Genomic DNA, 12,828 nt, shown 5'->3' on the forward strand with positions numbered 1-12,828 from the left:
AATAATCTTCAGTATGTTACGTATTAGCAGCGACATATTACGTTACATTCACATACCTAAACATCACTCATTGAAGATCCCTAGTTACGTGTAGTCCGCCTGGGCACTTTATTATTGATTGTGGTATAGTGTGGTGGGCAGATGATATCATTTAAGTCACATTTCACATCGCTTCTTCCTTTATACATGAGCCTCTAACATAAGTTGCTAAGGAAAGCAGAGAAAGATCTAACGGGTCCATCTTAGAACCAGGTATCAGTGAAAAACATATTTAAATGGCACCCTCCCCGCTCAGGTGTGAGTCCTTCTCCATAACAGACACCAGGGATATGCAGGAGCAGCATTTGAAGTGGTGTCAAGAATAACGTAGGGTGTCATTTTTGTAAAGGAAAATGCGCCACATGAATATCACCCCGACCCTGGTGTCCAAAGCACCGGTTCTAAATTTGAACAGAGTAAGGAAAATCATTGGAATCACTGGGGACCAAATACCGAAAAAACGCAGTCATGTTCTATTAAGTAATCATCACTCTAAACCCAATTTTTCACTCTTGGACCAAACCCAGCTCCCAGTTCGTAATACTATGAATTTAAATGCAGATGAGAGATCTATCATTAATCTCTTCCTCAATATTTTCTTAATTGTTAATTTTTCTTAATTTTTATCATCTCAATAGAGTATCATTTATACAAATTTATAGAATACCTTTCCTTTCAAGATGCACAGGAGAGATGAATAAAAAATATTTAATGTAGGGGGCGGACGGGTGGCTCAATTGGATAGATTGCGAGCTCTGGGCAATGGGGCTGCCGGTTCAATCCCCACATGGGCCAGTGAGCTGCGCCCTCCACAACTAGAATGAAGTCAATGAGCTGCCGCTGAGCTCCCGGGTGGCCAGATGGCTCAGTAGGTTGGAGCGTGGGCTCTCAACCACAAGGTTGCCGGTTCGACTCCTGCAAGGGATGGTGGGCTGTGCTCCCTGCAACTAAGACAGAACATGGCACCTTGAGCTGAGCTGCGCCCTCCACAACTAAGATTGAAAGGACAACAACTTGACTTGGAAAAAAAAAGGCCTGGAAGTACACATTGTTCCCCAATAAAGTCCTGTTCCCCTTCCCCAATAAAATCTTTTTAAAAAAATTTAATGTAAATCAAATTCATTAAGATATAACTCAAATGTTTCAGGTGCATAGTGAAAAAGTTTATTTATGACAGATTTCAAAACTTGGAAGAGAAGACAAAGAATGCACAGAAGCATCACAAAATTGGTACATAATATAAAAACACAAGAACTGAGCTATTTAAAGAACCACAGCTCAGGATCATGTGTGCATCACAGGAACACATTCAGTGCCATGGGGTGTAAAATGTGGTGTTTGAAAGGAAAAACCACTCAGCGGAACATAATGATTAAATAACAGTTTGGTACGGAGCTCTTAACTTAGAAATCATAGGAGATGTTGACAGCATTTCTCACGATGGGGGACGTGTAAAACAAGTTGCAAGAATGATAGGTTGGGATACTTTTGTATTTTAAAGAAAAGACTGCGACGCAGTTTCCCTTCCAGACCCCTTTCTGTAATGTCAGCATCAGTGCATGATGCAGGACAATAAGGAAAGAATGCCTTTGTGGTTGCCAATTGCTTACATATTTACCGTGTTCCCCCGAAAATAAGACCAGGTCTTATATAAATTTTTGCTCCAAAAGATGCATTAGGGCTCATGGTCAGGGGATGTCGTCCTGAAAAATCATGCTAGGGCTTATTTTCCGGTTGGGTCTTATTTTCAGGGAAACATGATACCAACAAAGTGTGATCATCTTTCAATCAATTGATAAATCTCAGTGCATGGCACCAAAGCAGGCCTTTCAGACATAAGCTAAGTGGCATAAAGTAGTTTAGGAAATCTTCAAGCACCTCCCTCTACTCTAATTATCCCGACCCAAACTCTGGCTTTCTTAAAACCCATCACTTTGATTACAAAGCAGCTTTATTCTGGGAATTTCAAAATACTTCCCAGAGTCACGGGTTACAGGATTGCTTTCTCTAGACTTTACTCGCTCTTGAACATGACCAAATGGAAATTACTCAACTTGATTAAATGAAAAAAAATCTTTTCTAGGACGACAATCTCAGAAAGGGATGTTAATGGAATTTTTTAATATGGAATGTCTTAAAATGTACTGTTTAGGACATGAGAGAAAGAATTAAGGTAATGTTTTCCAGATGATTCTTGCCTGAACCCAAAAATCAACAATAACAACCAATCACAAGAACATCACAGACAAGGCATTTTGAACCTAAGTGAGGGTGAGAGTTCAGCAAGAGAGTGCCTTAACCTGATTGCCTGTTAAGGGTTCTTCTGTCATCCCGTATTTTATAGTATTTCAAACCAAAACTTTAGAATTGTTCATGACCCTGTATCAGAGCTTTTAGAAAATATACTTTGTCCCCTGGGAATCACTTCATGTATATTATTTTATCTCTAGATAAGCCAAAACTACCTGCTTCAAGTGAAGGAAAACTGTACAATTTAATAAAAAGTATGTATCTCTAGATTTCTGGGGCACCTTTTCCTCATCTCCCAGAGTGAAGAAGAGCCATAACATTAACTCTGGTCCACATGCCTGGGGCCTAAAAGAAATCAAAATACATATAATAGAAATCATGAGTTCAAACCAGTGACCAGGACTACAAATAATTCCAAAGCCAGAGTCTTGCCTTTGGTTTTTGAGGTGACTATTTGCAAATGAGCCCCACCATCAAGGCTTTAGGCAATTAATTGGGTTTTCTTAGCTTGGTGACAAGAGATTCAAACAGGAGGGACTTTGTTTGGCATTCTGGGTTCAGGCAGGAACAATGCAACACTCCAGAAAGAGCAGTGATTTCTGACACCTGGCTACATCATACTTAGAAAGTTTCTCTCACCCTTTGGGTCCCAAATCCTGCCCTAATCGTTACCTAAATAAGTGGGTAGAAATCAAAGAAGTGTTCATAGGTGCTGGACTGGTTAGACAGAGCAAAGGGTAACACTGACCATAGCAGGTGCCAACAGAGCCAAAGCAGTTCTTGCCTGACAGTCTTCTCTTCATTCCCAGAAAAGAGGCCGATGGGAACCAGCTCCCAGGGGCTTCTCCTTTACAGAATGCCAAAGTCACTGCCCCAGAAGACGGTTTCCTTTAGCGGGCCCTGACTCTGAGCTCACACTGAAAGTACACAGAATACATTCCCCAGTGACAGAGTATATGCCCCCAGATGGAGGGCTTGCTCTGTTGATTAGTCAGCTAAATTGATTTCAAGTCCTCATCAGTACAGCTCTGTCACATCCCCTTCACTCACTTGGTAAGGTAAACAAGAGTTCCGACTGCACAGTCATACAGTTGGTTACCCAGCGGTCCCAATATGGGACCATAAGTAATCCCTCCCCAGCCCTACTGCCAATCATGGTTGATTGCCTTAGCTACTCAACTCACACTATTATTTAATTCTGGTTAATCAGGTAAACTGAGGCCCTGAATACCATACTGCCAGTGCTAAACAATACCAGAAATAATGAAGACATCGGAGAGAAATGGAGGGAGGCGAGGCCCTCTCTCTGTCTCTCAGCTGTGTGGAAATGAGAGCCCTGGGACAGGATCCCACGTGCGTGAACACTGGGACTTTGGCCGTGTAGATACTCGCCACATCCTGGGTTGCTGGAAAGCACCCAGCTTGTGACTGGTTTTAGACACCGTTCCCTACCTACTCCCCACAGAATCGTGCATCATGGCTCCCTGAGCACAAACACAGTGAAAATAACGACTAGCTCTCTAAAGAGCAGAAATCCTTCACGAGCTACCCTTCACAACCACAAAAATGAAATAACCTTCCTTCAGACAGAAACTCACTTTCCAACTCTTTTCAACCACTGGTGCTCTTCCCTTTTCTTGAGGATTCAGGAGTTCTACACTTCCGACCACGTGGAAAGATACTAGTTAAAGAGTTTGATGTCAACTGTACAGACTCAGGAGAAAATCTAAATGGAAGCTCTAACAGGGAGAACAGTGTGTTTGGTTTGTTCCCTTTATCGCCCATCCCACCCAGATTAAAGACAGTGAATTCTACACCTCCCAGGGAGCTCGGCCCACAGGGACCCAGCTTGCTCCCAAACATGCTCGTTTGAAACTCTTCTGTGATGTCGGTTAAAATTAACCTACTTCATCCCTTTCTTGGTCATAGTCAAAACCAGCTGTGGCTACAGTGACACAACTGGAACTCCGCTGTGGAACACAACTAGCCTCCTTCTAAACTCACCATCTTTTTCTTCGCACTAGACTCATAAGTCTCAGAGAATAGAGATGAAATCAATCCTCAGGTCAGGATTACACTTAGTAGAGGAGACCTACTCAAAAATACTTCTAAAGCCGATCCTGTTGGAAAAGATGGCAAAGCAGGTTTGGGATTTCTCCAATAAGTGGAATGAGAACCAGTGAGACTTCTGTCTTAAAAATAATTCCAATTAATGAACTACAAACAAAAGAACAAAATCGGGATATGAGCAAAATTCCAGGATACATTTGATAGCTTTTCTCCCTTCCCCTCAATTTATTCTGTTTTCCTTCCTTACTGTCAATTTAAAAAGGCAGTTCTCAAACTTCACAAAACTGTTTCACTCATGCCCTTTCCTCTAAAGCTACAGTCTTTTATGTAAATGTTAGGGTCACTCAACTGTGTACCTTAGAACCACATACTTAGGAGTTAAAAGGCAATGTTTTCCAGAAAAGTGGTCTTAAAAAATCAATATAAAAATACAGACTTTGGGGCTCGGGTTTCACCGAATTCTTTCAATGAGGGACCGAGTAGGGCTCAACAAAAACGTATAAACTCAGATACTTCCTGTAAATGATAAACATTACAATATCTAATCCCACTGATTAATATAAGACATTGAGCTTTCAGATTTAACTCTTCCACATAGATATTACAAGGGACAATATATATACTTTATAAAAGGATGAGATTTTCTTTCCTAAATGACAGAGACAACTATTTTTAAAGTGCATGAATCAATTAAGAAAAAAATAACAGAACGGCCTCGTTTCAAGTGCCTACCTACTTCCATTATAAAGCTGCATATTGTACGAGGGTTGAGTTTCCATCCAGAGTCCTGAGGATATCTCATAAAACAAAGAGATTAGAATAAAGTCCTTCCAGAACAGCTTCACAATTACTCTAACTCCAACATTCCAGTTAGAGAAGAAAACAGTGGAAATGATGACCTGAGGGAGAGGAAGAAATACTACAGCATGAGTTTGAAAGATGGAGGCCAAGAAACACTTCTATGAGGTAACCCACGCTGAATGAAACAAGTCTGCAAAAACCCAGGAGCTCTCTAAGCTAATGTCTGTGCAGGGAAGATACTTAACTGGACACTTGTTGAAAGGAACAGAATGGTAGAATCATCTTTGTTTAAAAATTAGCAGCTTGTAATTTTGAAATCCATGTGGTGGTACACATGTTTCTACTTCTTTTAAGGATTCTGCTGAAAATTTTTCATAGTAACATGTTGGGAAAAAATGAACCCTTTAAACATCATTTCTAAAAGCCCCATCTCTCAACAAAGTAGCACAACTTAAACCAACTAAAGAAATTTAAGAACTCAGCCACTCTCTGTAGAGAATTCCAGCCTCTCTCCTATGATGAAGCACTTTCTTCCGATTGCTTGTTAATATTTACTTGTGTCCTACAGAACAGGGTGAGAGTGAAAACAAATGATTTTCATTTCATTGTTTGGTTCTATAAACTTGGACACAGAGAAACTAAGGAAATAACTACCTCTTAGGATTCGCTGGGCCATGAAATTCTCAGTAATTACCTGTGCTTCAGTAAATATTTTGTCTCTAAAGTTCAATAATGTCAGAAATGTAATGAGAACAGTGAATGAATTAGACGGTGAAAACATCCTCTTTTAGCAATTTTATGGAAATGGAACAAAGAAACCCTAACTGAATTGTAACAATGTCCAGGATTTCAAAAGTGACCAGACAAGAAGAGGCACACAGAAGGGGTAGGAACAAGTCCCTCAGGCTGTCGTGATGCAACAGAACTAGAATTCCAAAGGAAATAAGGACAGAGAATCTCACAGCAAAAATAAACAATAAATGTTATCCAGGGAGCTTGCTATGGCCTAGCAACTCCATTTTAAGAGAAAGTCAGAAGTTAATAATAAACAGGAAAAATAAGCAAGGCTTTAGCTGACTGGAGAAGAGCTCAGTAGAAAATTATTTTATAAAGATTGTATTAGCAAAAGCATGATTCAACTTTAGTGATGAAAGAGTAGTCACTCGCTATCTGATGGCATGGCGCATGGCAAGTTTGCTTTTCACTGCCCAAATTGACAGTCGCTAAAATAATTTCTAATTTCTTACAAGGTGTATAAATTTTGGCCAGTGTAATCCTCTACAAAATGCACTCCAATATAAAATAATGGAGGTATGACACCGCTCAGAGAATGGGGATGCTATGGCCGTCCACCACATCCTACCCCACTTTGGGCTTTGCGCACAGGGGAGCAGAAGGTGCAGGCTCTACACCCTTCGTTCATGACGAAGATACTATTGCAGACCTATCGTGAGGAGCCCACTTCCTCCAGTTCCTGCTCCTGTATGGAAGGGAGGCCTGGTGGGAGGCACTCACACAAGGAAGGAATGAGCCAGAGGAAACACCGTGAAGCACAGGACTCCTCGGAGCAGGCAAAGGACTTGGACAACCTGGAATCACAGGATCTCTCTGACTGGCTAGTCAAGTCCTCTGCATCAATCCCAGGCAAATGGGCAGATGCCCTCACAACCTACAAGCCTTGCAGGGCATGCTGGGTAGGCTAGCGTCATCCGTGTCAGGAGGGCAGATTCCGCCCTAAGCATGGCAGGTATGACTTGCAGGAATGGAACATGGTCACTTCCCAACTTCTCTTTAACTCCATAAAAGAGGTGGCCTCAATGGCTCAGGGCAGGCAGAAGCCTTCTGAGAAACAGATGGAAACTGTTTCAAAGACATATTGAAATGTGCTAAAAAAATAAATAAATAAGGTAATAAATAAATCTAATTATCCTTAAAATTCTAAGGCAGTAACAGACGTGACACAAGGAATAAGAAACAAGGAGGTACCCACAACTGCAGTGGTCCCTTCTCTGCCTCCTCCTCTGCCTGAGGCCCTGCCACCCTGTCCCTTACAGTGACCACTGGCTGCAGCACCCTTCAGCACTCCTGGGCCTCAGGATTATACAGGCCGTCACCAGGGAAATGCAAGCGCTGGCCTGGGAAAGAGCAAATCCAATCAGTAGCAACAGTGAAGCTCGTTATCACCTGTCCTAAGAGACTCTAAACACCAAAAGCTTTAAGCCCTGAATGCAAGAAACCTAAACTCAGAATCTTTGGAAAACTGATTGGTTCCAAAGTAAAATCTCTAAATAACACTCCTACTCTAAAGAAAGAAAAATAAAGTGGTGGGGAATCTGGAGTGGTTTTTTTTGTTTGTTTGTTTGTTTTTTAACCTTTTTTCTCAGATTATACCCCTTCTTCTTTGATTATATAAAAAAAATAATTTAGATGTGGGTTCTGAGATCAGTCCAGTACCTAACTGCCACTCTTTCCCCTTCGACCACCACTGCCTGTAGTGAGGGACACTACCTCTTGCAACAGGAAGTGATGGAGGCAGTAGTTTTCCCCAGAAGATCCTAGTTACATTGATCATTACTTTAGACTGCATGGAGTTCTTGCTGTAATGACAAAGACACGGGCTTAGCAAAGGCCAAAGAGGAGGCAAAGAGGCAGAAGTGAACCATCAGGACTAATAACGCCCCTCAAAGGCAGTGAGGGCTCCCAGCCTGCGCTAGAGCCAGCAGGCGGGACTATGGCAGTGGTGAGAGGCTGGACAGAGCGTTCTCCATCCAAGAGGTTGGGTCCCGTCATGCACAGTGTGCTTTTCCCCCTTCTAGCACTTCCAAAAAGAGGGTGGGTATCACCAAACACATCTGCACATCTGCAATACAGGCTCTGGGAGAGGAGAGAGCAGCAACTGGAATAACAGACCTGTACCAAAACAAACCTATTTTTAAAAGACAACCCCCTACTTCCTTTTAGGCTTTTGCCCGATGGGCACCTTCACAGAGGGATTTTGCTGGAGTCTGAAGCAAGAAGAGTGTGAGTCAGGGACCATAGAACAGCGGCAGAAGCCAAGGAGGGGGAAAAGCTACATGGGGTCGACAGCCAGGCATACCAGTAGGGCGTGAGGGTCAGGAGCCTCACGCTCAACAAGAGGCACCAGCTGGCAGCCTGGTCCAGCCAGCAAACACCCGCCCTCCCCGTCCCCACGGGCCTTCAGCTAGTGTAGTAGATGTGGAAGTAGAGAGTCTTGTTGCGGAGCAGTGAGTAGGAGTTGTCAAACTTGAGCAGGTAGATGCCCTCACCGGGGTAGTCGTGGCTGCCAGCCTGCACGTCTCGGTGGCTGTCCCGCCGGTACACAGGCATGACCTCCCCATAGCGACCCCGCAGGGAGCTCCTGGAGCCTCTCTCCACGTCTCCAGCTGGGACAGGGTCTGCGTGAGCAAAATGGCAGAGTGTTTGGAGATGAGTCCAGAGGCTGAGTAAGTCCTACCTGAAGGTAAGAGAAGGCACCAGGTGACCTAGTGGCTTTCACCCAGGGGAGATGCTATTGTCTTCCCATAGGAATGTGGAAATGTCTGGTGGCCGTTTTGGTCATCGCAGCAACCAGTGGGTGATCCAAGGGTCCAAGAGTGCTAAACATCACGATAGTACATGCTCATCAAAGAAGCATCCCACCCCAAACGCCAATAATGTCTCCACCGAGAAACAGGACTTAGCCTTACAGAGTCTACCTAGCTCCAGAAATGTCTGGACATTTCCAAGGAGGAGAAAACAATATTTAGAAGAAACAATTCTGATATCCTTTCATTCAACAGGGGAAAGAACTAGCTAATGGAGGTAGGAAATGCAGACAAACAGGCTGTAAAGAGTGACCTAGAACTTCCACCTGGCCTCTTAAAGAACAGCAAATAAGGAGCGGCCGGGTGGCTCAGTTGGTTAGAGCGCGAGCTCTCACAAGGTTGCCAGTTCAATTCCCACATGGGATGGTGAGCAGTGCCCCCTGCAACTAAAGATTGAAAACGGCGACTGGACTTGGAGCTGAGCTGCGCCCTCCACAACCACAACTAGATTGAATGACAATGACTTTGAGCTGATGGGCCCTGGAGAAACACACTGTTCCCCAATATTCCCCAATAAAAAATAAAAATAAAATAAAAAAGGACAGCAAATAAGATACGAGGTTCTCCTCCTCCCTGAATATCTGAAGATTGCCCTGCAGACTTGCTTTTCCATGAAGAAGCAAGTTAAGGAATTGATTTGAAGATGATATAGGAAAATCAAGGGATAAAGCTAATGCTTAGAACCTGCTCTTCTATTACCAAAGGGAAAAAAATGTCTCCAGGCCATCCTGGGGAGGTGTTGCAAGTAACAGCTGGAAGAGAGCTCGGAGATTACTTTTAAAACTGCTCTTGGCATGAAGCAAAGAAGTAAACAGTAGTCAGCCAGCTGTGACCGTTTGGAAAGGGGAGAGAATGGGTACATTTAGCAAAGTGTAATTACTCCATTTGGTTCCAGGCCAAGAATAAATGTAAATATCCCCAAACTAAGAGAGAAATGTAAAATAATCTCAGGTTTATCTGTGATCTGAAGAACACTGCCTCTAATACAATGGCACCGACCCACCCCTTTCCCAGCCCCTGCCCCATCCCTGTCCCCAAGGAGATGTTGGGGAAACAGGGACTGATTAAAAGGAAAAGCAGCGGTCCATTAAGGCATCGATACAAACGCCACCAGAATGTTTTCCGAGGGTCTGACTTTGGCCTGCCTCACTCAGCATAGCTTGCGATGCTGAAAAGGATTCCTCGCCTGAATTCTAAGGAAGACGAGGACTGGTACACACGGGAAGTGGTAACTAGATATTAGCTGGAGCCAGGAAAGGAAACTGCAAATTATGTTAAAATTCAATTTACCTTCAATCTCCTCGTCCTCTTCTTCGTCTTCATCCTCATCCTCACTGGAATCACTGACCTGCACAGTTATGTCAGTGCTGGTTACAGGAGTCCAGTCAAAATAAACGCCAAAGCCAATGTCATAGTCATCAGTTGCAAACTCCCAGCAGACACGCTTCCCCTCTGGATGGGTAGGTACCCGGATGGTCACCACCTCACCCCGCTTCACCACCAGACGGCTATTCTTCTCTTTGCCCAGCTTGCTTTTGAATTCCTTCATCTTGGCAAAGGTCCAGATGCATGGAGGGGCCATCAGAGGTGGCGAGACTGAAAGAACAAGCAGCTTACTATTGAGAAACCCAGAGGAAACACTGTCCCACCTGGCATTTTGCTTAGGGAGGTTGTCACAGCGAGACACATTCTTTCTCCTGGCTTCTTTGACTTTCTTTCACAAGTTACTTTCTTTCCTTCCATCTGTCTGCCTGCCTTTAAGTACCTATTGGGAACAGAAAAACCACTTTCCACACTCCCAAAGGTCTCACCTTTCCTGTGGTCTCCCAGTAGGTCTGCAGATTCCAGATCAGCTGAAAGAATATCTACAGCTCCTGTGTGCTCAGACTGGATCATAACGATGTCCCCAGGCCACTGTGGGACTTGGTACTTGGCCATCTGCACAACACAATTCTGGTTAGAGGGCACGTTACAATGGCAGATTCCAATTAGCCTTTTTCCAAATGAAGGCTGCCCACCCTGCCCTACTCTCCCAACTCTAAGCCTAACATGCTCTTCAACATTCCTTCTCTTTCTTCCTTGGACAGGTTGCTAATAAATTCTACTAACCATTTTTAAGTGCCACCAAAATGTTACCTCGTTTAAAGATTCTTTCCTGCTGTCCCCTACCTTTTGCAACTTTCCCATTCCAGGCCTTCTATAAAATCCTTGCCCACAAGCATCCTCAAAGCTTGCTACTGACTTTTATATCCACAGCATTTCTGGGCCATGCCTTGGTCTTGCCTTAGCCTGCACAGTACCTCCCTGTGGCTCCAATCATGGCCGCTCTTGCACCCGGGGGTTAGCTCAGCTCCCACTCTGCCACACATTCCTGCTGCTACAGTTCCCATTCAGAGGTTACTTCCAGATCACTGTCAATCAATTCACCAAAGCACTGCAGAGAGAGAATCCGGTTTACTGTCTGGCTGTCTCTCTCTCATCCACAGCACACCTTGGATATCTCATCCTATAGGCTGTCTCTTCTATCAGTGTTCTATAAATAATTACATCTTCCCCTTAGACCAGCCCCAGGATTTGCATTTAAACAGTATACTTGCTACCAGACATCTAGCTTGCATGGTAGAGTACAAATGTCACTTGATACTTAAAGCCCTCGCTAACCCATAGCAGGAGCATACAATCTCTCCCTAGTGAGTTTCACTTCAAATCACTCACATTAGTGTTCCTCTGTTTCATGCTATTATGTCTTAATTTCCTGCCCCTTCTCTAAGCAATCGGCAGGCACCTCAAGAAGAAATGGACACTGACTGCCAACATGGGAGAGCACATCAGTGAGACAGCGGTCCAGTTAAGAGAGCAGAACTATATTTGCAAGAAATAAATACATTTTGTAATCTTCCCAGACTACATTCTCTTAATTATGTTTCTGGAGAATAAATCTGTCAGTTCTTAACTCCATTACTAAATGAGGTGAATCAGACTTTGGCTAACTTGCTTGAATTGGTTGTTGCTTTTCTAGACAGCTACACAAACTATTTAGCTTGCAACTTATTAGCTGGATAGCCTTAGTGAAGTCATTCACAGCTTTGGCCTCAGTTTCCTCATCTGTAAAATGGGGACATAATAGTACCTATCTCACAGGATTTTTCTCAGGAGTAAATGAAGTATTGTGGATAAAACGCTTTGTTTACTATAAAGCATTATACAAATGTAATTATAATGTTTAGCATTGTCTAGTATTATTGATACTAATACCATTTGTTATTATAATATATACGTTAATAATGATAGAAACAGCCCATTCCTCCATGCCAGGGAGATCACTGCTATCAACATCACTTCTATGGAATCTTGACCATAAGAAAGGAGTAGATCTACCACCAGGAAAGTGAGACTGAAACAGTTCAATGGCCTAAGTCCCCTTACATTGAGGAGATTTTGGACAACACGTAAACACTCATTCTACCCTGTTTCCCCAAAAATAAGACCTAGCCGGACCATCAGCTCTAATGCATCTTTTGGAGCAAAAATTAATATAAGACCCGGTCTTATTTTACTATAAGACTGAGTCTAATATAATATAATATAAATACTGGGTCTTATATTAATTTTTGCTCCAAAAGATGCATTAGAGCTGAGTGTCCGGCTAGGTCTTATTTTCGGGGCGACACGGTAACACTTCATTTTTTGAGTAGGTGACTACTGGGTGCTAGCACAGTGTGTGGCCATGCGGGTGTTACGCATGACCCTTCTCCGAATAATTAAAAATGAGATGCCCTCAAGAGAGCAAACAGACTTTTGTGAGCCACCCTCACGGTGCTTTCTAATTGCTACCCACCCAGTCGTATCTAAATCCTGGTGCCACCAACTCCTGTTTTCCAAAGAAAGAGCGAGACTGGGCTTCGTACCTCTGCAGACAGCAGTTCGTGTTCCACCAAGGCCTGAGCCTCCACGGCACCGGGCGCTTTCCGCAGGTCTTCTGTGGCACCCTCACTCACTGGGGAAACCATCTGCGGCCTCTCAGAGGAAGAGAGCATGTCAATTCAAGGACTCATAAAAGGCA

The 12,828-nt window shown here is 43.5% G+C and overlaps 1 protein-coding gene across 4 annotated transcripts in view; it reads right to left on the reverse strand.

The window, feature by feature from the left end:
• Positions 1–1,180: 1,180 nt before the first annotated feature.
• The window catches only part of TMED8 (transmembrane p24 trafficking protein family member 8), a 34,488-nt gene continuing 22,840 nt past the window's right edge, over positions 1,181–12,828 (reverse strand). For all 4 annotated transcript variants that reach the window (XM_088797433.1, XM_019733436.3, XM_019733437.3 and 1 more), the window contains 4 exons: positions 12,674–12,782; positions 10,577–10,703; positions 10,056–10,361; positions 1,181–8,576 (listed from right to left, as the gene is read on the reverse strand). In XM_088797433.1, the coding sequence (XP_088653559.1) occupies positions 8,359–8,576; positions 10,056–10,361; positions 10,577–10,703; positions 12,674–12,782 (760 nt within the window). In that variant the 3' untranslated portion in view covers positions 1,181–8,358. The remainder of the gene's footprint in view (positions 8,577–10,055; positions 10,362–10,576; positions 10,704–12,673; positions 12,783–12,828) is intronic.

The sequence above is a fragment of the Rhinolophus sinicus genome, chromosome 3 (assembly GCF_057876585.1).
Source record: "Rhinolophus sinicus isolate RSI-liver-muscle chromosome 3, RSI-T2T, whole genome shotgun sequence".
NCBI classification, from domain to species: Eukaryota; Metazoa; Chordata; class Mammalia; order Chiroptera; family Rhinolophidae; genus Rhinolophus; species Rhinolophus sinicus.